The 16,416-nt window shown below is 33.8% G+C and overlaps 1 protein-coding gene across 2 annotated transcripts in view; it reads right to left on the bottom strand.

Annotated features, from left to right (window-relative positions):
* LOC143211396 (cGMP-dependent protein kinase, isozyme 2 forms cD4/T1/T3A/T3B-like) overlaps positions 1-16,416 on the bottom strand; it is a 181,119-nt gene that overhangs the window by 68,447 nt on the left and 96,256 nt on the right. For both annotated transcript variants that reach the window (XM_076429041.1, XM_076429043.1), the window contains exon 2: positions 12,812-12,978. In XM_076429041.1, coding sequence (XP_076285156.1) covers positions 12,812-12,978 — 167 coding nt within the window. The remainder of the gene's footprint in view (positions 1-12,811; positions 12,979-16,416) is intronic.

Here is a 16,416-nt window from a genome sequence, read left to right as displayed (position 1 = left end):
TGCAGAGCTATAATCGGAATTGAAGGAAATTAGAGATATTATTAAGTGACTGCTGTAATAGGTCTTCCAGTTGCAACTTTCGATTCGAATATGGTTTTTACATACATCACACAAGCTCTTGCGTGACAGATTGTACATGATGTCCGTGAATATTAGACTCTTATTGCGTAAATGATTCGTGCCGCATGAATCGTTCGTTTTACGGTGTGCAAACTCCATTAGAGTTTCATCACGTAGGTCTCTTTCTCTATTCCCTTATTGCGACAAGTGATCGTAAAAATCGAATGAAAAATCAGCGACTCGACAGAATGAAGATGGGCATGCAAGTAAATTTTTGTATGCAGAATTAAAATTGTTCACATCAATTGTAAGAAACAGAGACCAAGTGCAAGCTTCTCTCTCTTTTCAACCCTAGGTTTACGGAGCGGTAAAGATCAGAGTCAGATTAGGGGAGGGAGCACGAATTGAGAGGAAAAGTTACCCCCTCTCTGCCAGTACCAGACACGTGCACGACAGAGGCGGAACGCGTCACGTGATCGGGCCGCGGAAGCATGGGAATAGCGTCTGGAGGGGGAAGGGGACGGTAGAGTGGGGATACAAGATCTTAATCTGGCAACTTTGGCTGATACGGGTGTGAGTTATTTAAACAAAGGAAATAAAAACAAAAGGTAATAAAAATAATCAGCCACATAAATATCAAATGTTATAAAAGTATGGACAGTTTTTCTAATTTCGTTATTATTTAGAAGTTATATTAATTTAATTCTGAATTCAGAATAATACTGTTCATGAATCTATCTAAGAAAATGTGAATATAATTCAATTAAACTATGAAGATGGTTCTATTTTGTGACTGTTAGATTGTAAAAATATGTGCAAATATATATATTTTTTATAAAGAAACTAACATTGCCTAAACTACCTTTTACTAGAATTTAATAAGGCTGGTCCAAAACTCACTGGGTCATTTTCTTCCCTACAAATTTACATTTATTTTCTTTTGTAAACAAATTTGAATTTTAGATAGTCTAGTGACTTCCTGCAAATTTGCATAAGCATCCGCAGTCTAATCATCATTTATCAGTGTCTAGAGACGGAACCCGTCACGTGACCGGGCCGCGGTAGAAGGGGAAGGTATAGTGGGTATACAAGTCTTAATCTGGCGACTCTGCTAACAATAACTCTTTGAACATTTATAAAAACAAACAAGACTGTATTTTGGGTAAACGTAGGAGAGACGCCGCCACATTCAAAATCGTGTAAAAAAGAAGAGTCGGGTATTCTCAGAGGCGCAGTATAAAGCGCGTGACGTATCGGTCGAAATTTTTCGCGTTGACGTCGAAAAATACATACGACGTCTTTAAAATGTTAAAATTGGAGAACAAGCATTTTTATACGGTCATTATACAAATAGGTCAGCCTGCTCCAATTTAATATTTTAATAGTACGCCATCATTACACTGAATAAACGACAATGCGTTTCATACAGTAACGCAAACAAAATTTTTGTAATGCTCCAGAATAATTTCAGAATCGTCGATAAAATATTCATCAATCAATTTTTAACTTTTTCTCCTTTTTTTTGCGTTTAGGTAGAAAGATAATGCTCTTATTTATTCTTGTTTACAAATCTCGTTTACCTAATAACTACATATCGTCGGCTGAATGTAATAACTAGGTAACTTACGATTCCTTAGTTTAGAGAAATTGATAAAACAGTGTTTTAAGGTTTTAAGATTATGGTAGGGAGACACCGTTATTTTAAACATAATGCCAATATCTGTTTATATTTCTTTATTTTAAGTGGAACAATACACGAAAAAACATCATTTTGGATTAAAAAAAAATTTTTTTAAATCGAGTTGCCCATTTATAACATAAATAGAAATCTGTATTTATTTTTCATCTACTTTGAACACTGCTCACTAGATGTCGTAGATTACTTTGATAGGTTATACCAAGTTTTTATATTAAATTCTACTTGATTTCTTCTTTAATACGAACTAGATAACTCATATTGTCCAAATTTCGAATTACCTAGTTATTACATTCAGCCGGCGATATGTAACAGTTTCTACTGCCCCGTTTCAGCACAAATATGTATATTTGAGAGCCACATTACAGAAGCACACGCGTAAGTTCTCATTATCACTTTTTTCTGGTTTTACGAAAGTGTGTCGATGCAATAGATCATCTGATAACAAGTCCCGATACCCAAGTCGCGACGCAGTTTCATAGTTCAAAAGGTCTAAAGCACTCATGTGGTCCGGACGCAACCATACTGCTTCCGAAGCCTGTGCTTCACTCACAAGAATATCAAAACTTGTCAATTTTTCCAAACTTTATTTTACTGACCAAACGAATACTTATAACAATAAAATAAAAATTCCATTCTAATGTTTATCAATGCGAGCGTTTTCTTATGGTTTATAATAATTTGCGAATGCTATGGACACGAGGAGCATTGCTGTTATTCAGCCTAACTATTCTCGCGCATGCATGAAAAACGTGTCCTACGAGTTACAAAATATACAGAACTACACTTGTCGTACATTCGTTTTTCACAATCAAATCATATAAATTTCTTAAAATTCTACGGGGCGCTCAAGGTACCCCATTTAATCGAGAAGCTTACGTTACTGAGACTTAAATCGCCGCCATCGCGCGAGAAAAGTTGGGCTCAATAACAGCACTGACGAGGAGAGAACTTCTTTCTATTTCTTACTATTCAATTTACTAATTTGTTGTTTTTCGGTTTTTGTATATAAATATTTTAAATTTCAAACGATTATTTAAAAGGATTTTATGCATCTATGGCAATAATCGGTAGACGTAATTTCGAGCAGTAGAAAGATTACAAGATTTTAAGAGTATCAATACAATTCTTACGACTTAATATAAAGAGAAAAAATAATTTCCTATTTGGTCCGTGTGTCTTGCAATTAATGCATATGATTTTTACGTTGCATAAAGATCCGCAGTCTATTTATAACCGATGATTTGAACAATTGCAACAATAAATTGAGAAGAGAAGATAAAATAAACGAATAGTATAATGGTGGGTTTAAAAATGGGAACAATGATTTCACAAACTCTTATTCAGGCAATAAACGAATCATCTAACTGGCATAAGATGTGCACACTTGAGTCACATAAATCATTGTGACCAGAGTCACTGGATTAAGACTTGTGTCCCCACTCTTGCTTCCCCTTCTACGAAGCACAATATCACGTGACCACTCCGGTACTAGCAAAGAGAGGGTAACTTTTTCCCCCCTCAATTCGAGTCAATTAGCTTCGTCAGACGTATGCTTCTTCTAGCCCCTACTAAATGATGCACAAATAGCTCATAAGAGCAACCAAGAACAGATTCCGAAAGTAGATAATTCGCGATTTAAAATGAGCTTGTGTAAAAACTCTACTTTACCGGACTCAAAATTTGTGCCTTTTCTCCTATAAATTATGATGTATGCGGTATGTAATCCAGTAGATCTGTTTCGATCCTGTAGGATCAATAGTTCAGGAGTTATACTTGCTTAAAGTTGGGGAATCTGCAGTGTTTTTGACAGGTAAGGGCGCCGCCATATTGGTTTGTAGCCCCCCAACTTCATCACCAACCAACTACCATCTAGCGGCGCGCGACACTACAAACCAATATGGCGGGGCCCTTACTTGTCAAAAACACTGCAGATTGCTCAACTTTAAGCAACCATAACTCCTGAACCATTGATCCCACAGGATTGAAACTTCGATCTGCAGCTACCCCGGGTACAAATCTACTGGATTGCATACCAAATACATCATAATTTATAGCAGAAAAACACAAATTTTGAGTCCGGTAAAGTAAAGAGCAGCCACGAGCTCAGTTGGATTGTTACACAATTATCGATCAGGGAGTTGTATATTAACACGTCTTATTCCACCTTGTTTTCACAAGCGTCTTACAAATCTGTTACGCTTGTTACCCGATTTGTCTAACACTCTAGACCCGGATGAAACGATTGGTCGAGTGTTAAAAAGAATTCGCGAAAGCGAAAAACTCGGCGATTTCTTAAATCAATTATCACGTTGCACTTGAAACGCGTTCGCGAGATAGCCACGCTGATAGCGCGTATCCTTTCTCTTAATTTACTGGTTTGCCTGCTCTAAATCATAGTGAAATAATACACCGCAATTATGGGAACCAGATCGAGAGATACATGCTCGGCGAGCGTCTGACCAGTAGCGAGAACACCGCAAAACAGAAGTGGGACGATCTCGAGAGTCGTTTTTCATTCTTTTCGATTGACGCATCGGCATCTGTCTTTCCCATTTAGTATTATTTATGTCATCCCGTTACTGTGTCCACATACTTCTGATTTGTTGTAATCACGTTTCTTGTACGAACGTGTTTATCTGACTCTTCGAAGAACGTGCACGTTTTGCTTTTTCAAAAGTCCTTCCTTTCGTTCTTGTTGCCAGAAATAAAGAAACTGCTTTTATATATTTACAGACCGTGATTATAGCATTATGAATGCATTTACAAGTATGACAACATCATGAATATTAATTATTAGTTAACTTGGTGGGTAACATTCTCTAAATGTTTACTTTTAATTCAAAATATTTTACTGAATCTCCAAATGTTTATTTTAGTTCAATTCAAAATATATTTTACTCCTGCTAAGACAATTTCAATTTCGTATTTATAATCTTTATAAAGCAATGTAAGTAAATTATTGCAGTATCTTGTTACATTGTTACATTCTGGTTACGCAGATATTTTAAAGTTTCTGGTTTTACATTGTGAAAATATATTTTTCAGACGCAGTTTTTCTACTTTCTTGAAAATGATCTGAATGAAGATCGAAACGTTGAAAGTTCCTAACTAACGTGCAAATTTTGCTTTTTTCCTATAAACTGATCGAACCGTTGCGCCGAGAACATTTGAATATTATACATTTCATTATCTTGCGATCGATATTTCAAACAACATATTTTACTCCGTCTCGAAATGATTATTCTCAATTCCAAACATTCTAGTCAATCGCCAAATGATTACTTTTAATTCAAAACACTTCAGTTAATATCTGAATGGTTATTTCCAATTGAAAACATTTTAATTAACATCTGAATGGTTAGTTTAAATTTAAATCCTTTGAGCTAATATCTAAATAATAATTTTCAATTCAAAACATTTGAGTTAATATCTGAATGGGTAATTTCAATTCCAAATATTTGAGTTAGTATGTGAATGGTTATTTTTAATTCAAAATATCTTAGTCAATCTCTACATAGTTATTGTGCATTCAGAATATTGTAGTTATTCTGTAAATGGTCTCGGCTTTGTTAAGCAGTTATTAACGAGAAACACGGACTAATCAGAGCACGGCTCGGCGGTTTCGCGTCGCGCTGAAACAATGAACAAGAGAGGAAGAAGAAACTGATTAAATAAAAACTTACTTATTCAGCTGTAAATGCACTTGCTGCTTTAAAACACGCGTCACTCTGGGTCATTCCGAGACGAACTGCGCAACTGACCTCAGGTGTACCGCAGTACCGAAAACTAAGGGATGTGCGGTGAAATCAACTTTCACTTTAAACACACTATTCAAACTATTTACTATTTAAATCACAAATATCATCAACCGTGAGCTTCGATTAACACGTCTTTAGAGATGTTCTCTCTACCGCGGTTCGAACGACACTGATTTTACGCAAGATTTTTCTGAAGAGGGCATAAAGGACACCAGCCGGACCGTTGTAAGACTAGAATTTATGGCAGTCACATGTTTCGTTTTTTTTTCTTGTAGATTGGTACGCAGAGTCGATGGGTAACTGTTCAAAAACAAAGTCTGCCCTTTACCGACCAACAATTAGAATGACAGGTACGCGTGGCGTTTATGAGCCTTTATTGTACTATACCTCCTATAAACTTTCTAAACGAAGGACAGACGATGTTTTGCCATGTGGTTGCCATAAATTCCCGTCTTACAGCGGTCTCTCTCGTGTCCTTTTTTTGCTCCGATCACCTCGATGTTCGTTTTAATTAATTAATCGATTTCTGATCTTTCTCTTGTTCATTGCTTCACCGCGGCGCGAGACCTACTCTACGCTCAGTGGAACGTGCCGCCGAGCCGCACTCTCCCCGCCATCGCGCGTCGTGGCCACGCTCTGATTGGTCCGTCTTTTTCGTTAATAACATAATAACTCTTTAACAAAGCCGAGACGGACATTTTTGAAAATGATATGTCGCTTCAAATGGCTTTCCGTGGGACTTGAACATTTTTTGGACACTCAAAAAATAAAAAAATGGTTGAAAAACCATACGATCGAATTTGTCTAAATTTTGCACGATTCTTATTGTAGTATATGGTTGAACAAAAGAATTTATTCAATGATATCCCGTGGAAACATCTTCATCATTTGAATAATTGTAAAATAAAGTTATATGAAATCGATCATTTAACTAGTGTTGCTAAGTTGATTACTATATATATTATAGAGTTTATTATATTTTCTTTTTGTTAAGAACATGAATAAATTAAAATCATGGAATTTATACTATACTGGTAGAAGTTCCAGAAAATTAATTTTTATTATTAATTCTAGGACATTGATGACTGTTCACAGATTTTTCTATGTTTTTTCATGATTCCGAGTTATTCATATACTTTTGTAAACAAATATGAAAACATCGTTTTTATAAAGATATAAAAACTTGTACACTATTGTGTGTTTTTCTTTTAAATATTCGAAATTTAATATATTATTTTTTTTAACCGATTAGATATAAAATTAATTCGTTTGTATCCTCTAAAGTATAATAAATACTTAATAATTAACAATGTCCTCATTTTGCACATTGCATGCTTAAAAGTGTAATTAATATATTTTCGTTAACATAGACTGTAAACAGTTCGCGTTTATTGCAGATGATGCGTCGTTAATTGGATAATTTATATGAAATAGTTGAGTGGTTTATAGTACGAGCATAATTGTGTAAAAGTATGTGTATACTATAAGATTAGAGTACGAGTTTACTATGCACATTCCACACATACATATACATATGAACATGTGCACGCAATTACGGAAATGACCGAGTTTCCCATATCATGGGAAATAAAAGACATTGGTAATATTTAATGCGATGCGTCGTAACCTCGTTAATTTACACTCTCGTTTCATCTCTGTTCCTAATTAATTACCAACGATAAGATGCTTCACTACTTTTATTTTCCTTTTGTTGCCCCGATCGCAAGTTTATTTATAACGTTGTTCCCATTGAAAATAGATTTTACGTCATTCACGTTGCTGACATTCATTTAACATAATTTTTTATACATTCCCAACCGTGCATATCATATTTATTATTAATAAATGGCAGATCTTTATGAAAAATACCATTTTATAAGCATACTTTACGAAGACTAAAATTGAACAGAAGTATAACGGCAAATTAAACAATGACAAATTGTAAAAGACGTGCATTTCTTTTTTTCATTCATTTTGGAACAAACCAAAAATGATATTAAATATTTTATATTGTTAATTTACAATATAACTAATAGGATTTTCCATAAATCGTTAGTTTATTAGAAGATTTTGCATGCTTTTTTTATAAATATTGATTATCTTGTCGGTTAATATTGAATAGTTTGTTCGAAGATGATTATTTTCAGTTCAAAATAATATTGCATTAGTTCTGCAACACTTGGCAAAATTAATATTGTAAAAACAAAATATTATACATAGAAGTGTCGTAATCATTTTATATTGTTCATTTTTTATCTTCATGACGTGAAGATATGACATTACAGGGAAACTGAAAGTTTAGAAATTTGATGGAAAACTAAACACGTAGAGCTCGCAAATACATACATACATACAATCGAATCGATGCGTTAATTGCTATGCTATTACGGTCCGCGAACTTCCGAGAGAAAGGACAGTGATCCTCATTTCACTGTTAAGTCATGTCAGTCGAGTACGTATCATGTTACTTTTTTTTATTTACTTATTCCTTAAAATTATTTCTAATTGTGGATTAGGAAAAAGTTCTAAAAAGTGAACTAGAAAATATGTTGTTAGACTTCTGATACCATATTACATAAACAGTTATATTTATACTCTATTGATTAACGGTAATATTGCAACTATATTTAATAACTATAACCAGGGACCACAACTGTTATAACCAAAAAGAAAAAAGTCATAGAATAACAAGTATTTCATCGACTAAAATCGTATTGGTTACAAATAAGGATTATAACCGAAAATTTTTTCTCTTGTTGGTAAATGTTATCGTTGAAAGCAATTCATTTCGATCACTTATAACAGTTATCAATGAGAGAAATGTATTTCGATCGCTCATTACAGTTATCAATGAGAGAAATTCATTTCGATCGCTCATAACAGTTATTCGATGAGATAAATTTATTTTGATCGCTGATAACAGTTATCAATGAGAGAAATTCATTTCGATCGTCCGTAACAGTTATTAATGTAGGAAATTTGTAATAGTTATTATTAAATTCAACTTTCAAATGGTAGACGATTAATTTTCTCATAAATTTTCTATTCGTAAAATGAATTGTTACAATCAAACTGTAATGTGACAAACAAACAGATTTTGTGTTGTTCTTATGGTCTTGTTGTACGAAACCTTCTCAATGAATTTCACAGCTTGCTCCATCCGAAAAAGAGTAGACAACTCTACAATTAAATAAGCAACCAAAATGAATTTTCTCATAAATAATTATTATGAACAAGTGAAAAGAAATTCGATCATCGATAACTGCTATGAGCGATCGAAATAAACTCTCATTGGTAACTGTTATGAGCGATTGAAATAAATTTTTCTCATCGATAACTGTTATGAGTAGACTGCGGATCTTCATGCAAAATAAAAAATGTTTGCATTGATTGCAGGACACAGGAGCCAAATAAAAGTTGTATTCTTCTTTTACTTATCCTATTAAGCTGAGACTAATACGTTGATGTTCTTAAATGTTTTCAACATGTCCACTTCTTTAAATTGTACGCGTCCATTTTTGTCATAAATGCATAAAATCCGCAGTTTAGTTATGAGCGATCGAAATGAACTTCTTTCATCGTTAACTGCTTTGAGCAATCGAAACAGCGTTTCTTCATCGATAACAGTTATCGAGTAGGATCCAATTTTTTGGACACCAATAACTGTTATTTATAACCAAGAAGTATAAAAATCGATATTTTCTATTAATTTTGTCCTCGAATTTTTTCTTTATATTTTGTGTACATTATCTTAAATTTCAATAATAATCAACTTTTTATTAATGATTGTTATCGTAGAAAATTTTAGAATAACTGTTATTTTTGGTCCCTGACTTTAGCAATGTACCATTACTCGTTCAATATAGTTTATTTAGGAAGTAGAAAGATTATGGTTTCTGACAAGCTAGATTTGTTTAGCAAAAATACTGATTGTGGTGGAATAGAATCTCATATGTCAGGCCTGTCCAACACTTCTGCCCGTTCCCCCACTTCTTCATTCCGCTAAGGTGGGAGGAGACGTTCCCCCCTTATTTGTCGCACTGCCAGAAGCGCATGCCATTGTTAGAGGCTTAAGTAGTGGGGGAACGGACTGATTGGCGGTGGAAACCGTGTGGCTCGCGTCTAAGAAGTTGGACAGACCTGTCATATGTCATACAATTTCATTTCCTTAGTTTCCCTTAAGAGAAATAAGTTACTAATTATCAGTTATCAAGTCTTCTTTATCGGATCGTTTTGACGGATGTTATTACAGCGAACGTTAATGAAATAATAATATGTAGTTAACAGAGATAGCTGATTTTGCGAGTCTTTGAATTTACATCTCGTTCCGGGCGTACAGAATAGAATAAAATGAAAGTTCCAGTGAATGTTTGCCACGTTTTATTTCGCTGAATAAAACACTCAACATGGGAAACATTATCCTCTTTGAGCTCCGCTTATGTAAATTGCTCCACAAAATTACGCAGTTGCATAAACAGTCGTAGTTCAATATTAAGAAAGTGTACAAATAATGAATTTTATTTATACCAATGTATATATTAAGAAAAGAATGAGACACAGAAACTTTGTGTTGGAACAATTCGTAAAGCAGATTGAATTCTATTTTATTTTGTTTTTAGTATTGTTGACTACAAAATTGTTCATATCAATTACTAAATCGTTTGTAATATAAACCAACATAAACAATTGGTATTAAATTATTAAATTAATTTTTATAGTTGTGTAGTAGTAATATTATTTGTTCGTTAATATATTTTGCTGCTTTAATATTTCTCTTCTTATGTTTTATAATATCTAAAATTATATACATATAGTTACCTCACTGTGGCACTTTGTGGAGACAAAACAACAGTTCAATGGAACAAGAAATTAAAGATTTAAAAAAGATGATGAGATAAAAGGAGATAAGATGGGAGAGTTTTCCGGGAAAGAGTTAAACAACTTGAGAACACGGTGGGACAATTTGGGGAGAGAAGGGACTACAATAATAATATGTAAACTATATCCAACGATAGAACAGTACCGTTGCGCGCAGCTTGGAAGATGGTGGGGGCGCAGCGAGCCTATCATCTCTCACTTCACTATCCCCTCCCCACTTTCTTGAACCAATTAGGGCAAAGGTGCGCAGCGACAAACGAAAACTGGTCTTCAAGCGGTACTGCTCTCTCGTTGGATAGAGTATAGTAAGTTAGCATAGAGAGAATCGCCAGATGAGGGGAAAGAGTTACCCTCTCTCTGCGTGACGAATAGCGTCGTAGAAGGGGAAGATAGAGTGGGGACACGTGCATGGTTGCCATATTCCCTGGGAACCAGGCCCCTTACCGCTGCGCCCCTCGCCCAGCTGAGCCGCTGAGCCCGCCCCACTCTTCCCACTACACTGACGCGTACCACGTGGAGCAAGCTAAGTTAGCGGTACGCGTCAGTGTTAGTGCGAAGAGTGGGGCGGGCTCAGCGGCTCAGCTGGGCGAGGGGCGCAGCGATAAGGGGCCTGGTTCCCGCAGAATATGGCAAGCCTGGACACGTGTCTTAATCTGGCGTCTCTGGTTCGGAACAGTTAGCTCGATCATTTTCAAAGCAGTTCATCCTCAGGCTAAGTTGTATAGATGAAACCGTACGTGACCGCACACTTTTCTATGCGTTCCAGTTATAAATGGTGCAGTTAGTCAGACTTTAATGGACACATTGAGCGCATAGGCGGAAAATCGTTTCGACCAAAGGAGCTCTGAGTGGCAGAATTGCAATGGGTTTTAATCTCGGTCGCGCCGCGCCTAATTATAACTTGTTCGCCGTTCGTGCACGAAGGGCGACCATTGTTTCGTGCGACCATAAGCCGTTGTTAGTGTTGTTACGCCCCTTCGAAAATTTCGCGCGAAATCCAGTCCTCGGTTTCGCGTGATCCGCATGGGAATTCATCTCCCCCTGCCGCTTCTTTCAACGGCTTGAATTATGGTTGGGCACTCGACCACTCGGAACTAGGGGTAGACTCTCGTTTCGAGGATTGCGAGGGTGCGGGATGCGCCTTCTCAAAAGTGCTAGATGAAAGATCAAACTAGGCCGCAACTGACATTAGCAGTCCTATTGCTACGTTAACCAGGCGTAATTTGCATTATTCGGAAGCATAAAGTTGCGCATGTAGTTATTTTCATAAAGGTGCGACAGCTGCATGCTGCAGTCATCCGTTTTTAAACGGCCAAACGTTAACCAGCTGTAGAGGACCCCAAATGGAACAACTTTGACCCCTTATCACTTTTTTTGTTTCGGCCTTGATTTCCAGATAATTGCAAAAAACCATCATTTTTTGAGTTTACATAAAATTAAATATCTCAGGACTCGCATGATGAATCTTGATGGTTTTTCCTTTGTTTAGTTTAAAATAAGTAGGGGCATCTTTTTTATTGAATAAACTTTTTTGTATGACCTTCAGATCATGGTGTTTTTGGCGTTGGGCACACCGCCACTTTCCAAGTTATTTCTTTCAGGCTCCACGGTGTGCCCCACGTCAAAAAAAACCATGATCCGAAGGTCATACAAAAAAGTTTATTGAATAAAAAAGATGCCCATACTTATTTTAAACTCAACAAAGGAAAAACCATCAAGATTTATCATTGGAGTCCTGAGATATTTAATTTTATGTAAACTCAAAAAATGATGGTTTTTTGCAATTATCTGGAAATCAAGACCGAAACCAAAAAAGTGATAGAGGTAAAAGTTGTTCTATTTGGGGTCCTCTACAGCTGGTTAACGTTTGGCCGTTTAAAAACGGACGACCCTGTATAATTGGTCAAAACAAAAATAGGTGAGAGCCGCAGTATGTTCTTTTGTGCAGAGATTTTTGAGGAAGGGTTAAGGTTTAATAATTCTAATCTACCTACATATAACGATATGCTTTTGATTATTAGTAGACTGTGGATCTTTACGCAAAATAAAAATTGCTATTTGTTTATGCTATTGGCGCACAGGTTCGATCCAAAAACGTTGGGGATCGAAACATTGAGAAAAATCTTTTAAATTGCAAAATTCCTTTGTTTTGATTTTTGGATCCAACCTGTGCGCCGATAGCATAAACTAATTTCTATTAATTCGTTACGATCGACAAAACGGAATATTTATAAAAATTGCTCTATTAATTATTAGAAGGAGGATCACAGAAAAATTGATTTTTTTCTTAACAATTCGAATAGGTTTGTAAATAATGCACCAGTAATATTCGTCTCGTCTGTGACGTATCTCCTATTTTGAGATTCACCTACTCATTTTTGATATTTGATTAGATTAAATTGTGTTAAAAACTTACCCTCCATAACATAAACGATGGACCCGACATCTCCTTCGCGTATAATAGTCGAACCAGCTGAAAACGTCACAGAATACATGCAGTCAACAATTTCCCTGATCTGCGTCAGCTCCAAATTCTTCATGAAGTCATTGTCCAAGATGGCAGCTTTGATCAAGTCACGAGACCTGCAACGTATAAACAAAAATGTTTTCTTTAGAACATTAATTCCGTTACATCTTCGCACATAATGTGATCGTCACAGAAAGATAATTTAATAACAACAATTTGAAATACTACCTTTCTGTCATCGCGTTTAATTTGTAATAACATCGTAATTCCTGTATAATGCTGTTTCAACTTGTTTGACGTAAAAGTTTGGAGAGAGATTCAAATGTAATTCACAAGAAATGAGGCAAAAGGAAGGAAATCTAGGAAGAGAAAGTAAAAGGTTCAAGACTTATTCAGATAAAATGTCACTTATTTTAAATTTTCGTGACTTGTAAATTTGCCAGTAACTTTCTCGCTTTTGTAATTCCACAAGAATGACCCACGTGCGAGTTTGGTTAATTAAATAGTGTCTTGAATAGATGCAGATTCACATTTGAACTTGGAACTCTTATTTCTTTTTGGCCCCGTTATTAAAAGAATAGTAAAATAATAGCTTTGACATAAACGTGTTTAAAGTTTTGTCTCGGATAGCCAACTTACTTGGATCGTTGGGTTCGAATGTTATAACTAGACTCCGGATTTTATGCATTCATAACAAAAAAGAGCAAGTGCAATTTAAAACAGTGAAAATATTAAAAGACTTTAAGAGTGTTGATATATTATTTTCACCACGTGAAAATTATTAATGAAGAATATAAATTTATATTTAGCCCATGCATCTTGCAATTGATGCACAAACTATTTAGTTTGCATAAACATCCGGAGTCTAGTTATAACTTATAACGTCATCAATATTTTCAATTTACATACCAGATTAATTCTAAATTAAATGTCAGTTAAATAAATAATAATAATAATAAAGTCGCAATGTGTATCATGCCCTTTTACAAAATGCGAATTCATGTTAGGACTAAATGTAACATCGTCGATTAAATGACCGACGTCAGATTTTTTATTAAATAATTTATGAATTATTTAATAACGCGATTGTTGGAATTATTATAATATTATTTTATTAATATAATATAGAATTATTATAACTATTATTATAATATAATAATAATTGTTGTAATGTTTTAATAACAGTTTGTAGAATTATTTAATAACAATTGTTGAAAATATGTAACAATTGAAAATGTTTATTGAAATTGAATAACAATTGAAATTATTTGTTGAAATCGAATAACAATTGCTAAAATTTTACAACAAATAACAATTGTTGGAATTAATTAATAAAAATTGTTGGAATTATTTGATAGCAATTGTTGGACTTATTTAATAATGATTGTTGCAACGTCTTAATAACAGTTTGTAGAATTATTTAATAACAATTGTCGAAATTATATAACAATTGTTGGAATTATTTAATAAAGATTGTTGAAATTGTATAAGAATTGCTGAAATTGTACAACAAATAAGAATTGTTGAAATTGTATAATAATTGTTGGAATTAATTAATAGAAATTGTTGGAATTATTTAATAGCAATTGTTGGGATTATTTAATAATCCAAATCATATTCCAAATTGTTGGAATTATTTAACAATGATTGTTGCAACGTCTTAATAACAGTTTGTAGAATTATTTAATAACAATTGTCGAAATTATATAACAATTGTTGGAATTATTTAATAAAGATTGTTGAAATTGTATAAGAATTGCTGAAATTGTACAACAAATAAGAATTGTTGAAATTGTATAATAATTGTTGGAATTAATTAATAGAAATTGTTAGAATTATTTGATAGCAATTGTTGGGATTATTTAATAACAATTGATGAATTATCCAATAAATAATGATAAATTGTTTACTAATAATTAATAAATAATAGAATCAAGTAGAATTGAATTTTAGGTTTATGGATTATTTTAGGTGTATAAAGAATTGTTTATGCGCAGGAAATAGTGTAAAGATAGTGTGCATAACAAACAGAATGATTTTTTACCTGAGAAATGAGATATCAGCTTTGTGAATTAGCTTTTTGCGTACAGACGTGTACAAATGTCAACGTATTGTGCACGTTGAATGTCTCAGAAATTCGTAACATTGAAATCAAAATTATAGCTCTGAAGTATGTTACATAAAACAGAAGTATTAATTTTTGAAAGGCTTGGCTGTTCCCCACTCCAGCGCCTTCTTGTGTGCCGCCCGTTTGGGACACTATCAAACAAATTATTAGACTGCGGATCTTTATGCATTTATATGACTTACATAAATTTTCAAAAGAGATACCAGAAAATTAAATTCCGCAGAATTTAATACGATTTTGATTTATTTCGGATCTACAAAGACTACTACCACTAAAAACAAGATTTTACATGATTCCACATTTTCAAAAGACTACAATAATTTAAAATTGCATAAACATCTGCAGCCTACAAATTATTATTAACCCCCTCGATGAACTTAGGGTTCTTTTGATCCAAATATTATCAGTGCACTGTGGATGTTTATGTAATTTTCAATTTTTTTAGACGAATTTTAAGAGAGAAAGTGCAATAAAATAGAATCTTATTTCCAGTGGTAGTAGCCATGCAGATCTGAAATAAATAAAAATTGTATAATACTAAATTCTGTCGAATTCTATATTCTACCCTTTTCTGAATATTTTCAGAAGCCATAAATGCATAAAGACCCGCAGTCTAATTATCATGTTCATCTATCCAATTATTTATACATTCATGTAGAATTTGTATTTAAAAAATTTGAATTATAATTATGAAGAAACTTTCGTACCATAGAAATGTTATAATACTATAATTAAGATATCCTCTACATTTGTCATAATGTATTCGTCATCTGAGAGTTATGGCAATATATTTTACCCAATAAAATCACCAATATACAGGAGTTTAGTTTGCAGTTCATTTTATCAATTCTTTCCAGGTACCAAAAATAACAGTTATTCTAAAATTTTCTACGATAAAAATCATTAATAAGAAGTTGATTACTATTGAAAAGATAATCTACACAAAGTATAATGAAAAAAATTCAAAGAGCAAAATGATTAAAAAATATCGATTTTCATGCTTCTTGTTATTCATGTCCGAAAAAACAACAGTTATATTCGTGCCCAAAAAATTGGATCTTCCTCGATAACTGTTATCGGTGCAGAAACACTGTTTCGAGTGCTCAAAGCAGTTATCGATGATCGAATTTCTTTTTACTTGTTCATAATAATTATTGATCAGAAAATTTATTTTGGTTGCTTATTTAATTATTTTGTTTGTAAATTTTGACGTTTGAAAATTTTACAACATCGACTGCAGGGACCTCTATGATCACGCATGTGAAGCTGTAGCAGCTCGCGCGGTAACTGTGAAATCTTTTGTTTCAAATTGAAACTTTCAATTGGAGTTCTCTTTGATGAAAAATGCGTAAAATTTTAATATGATACCACAGTGTATTTTACTGTAAATTATTTTCAATTAGTATTGTGTTATCTGTTTGTATTA

Source organism: Lasioglossum baleicum, chromosome 8, assembly GCF_051020765.1.
Source record: "Lasioglossum baleicum chromosome 8, iyLasBale1, whole genome shotgun sequence".
NCBI lineage: Eukaryota > Metazoa > Arthropoda > Insecta > Hymenoptera > Halictidae > Lasioglossum > Lasioglossum baleicum.
Note: the sequence above shows the minus strand (reverse complement) of the source record. Positions and strands in the feature narration are given on the sequence as shown.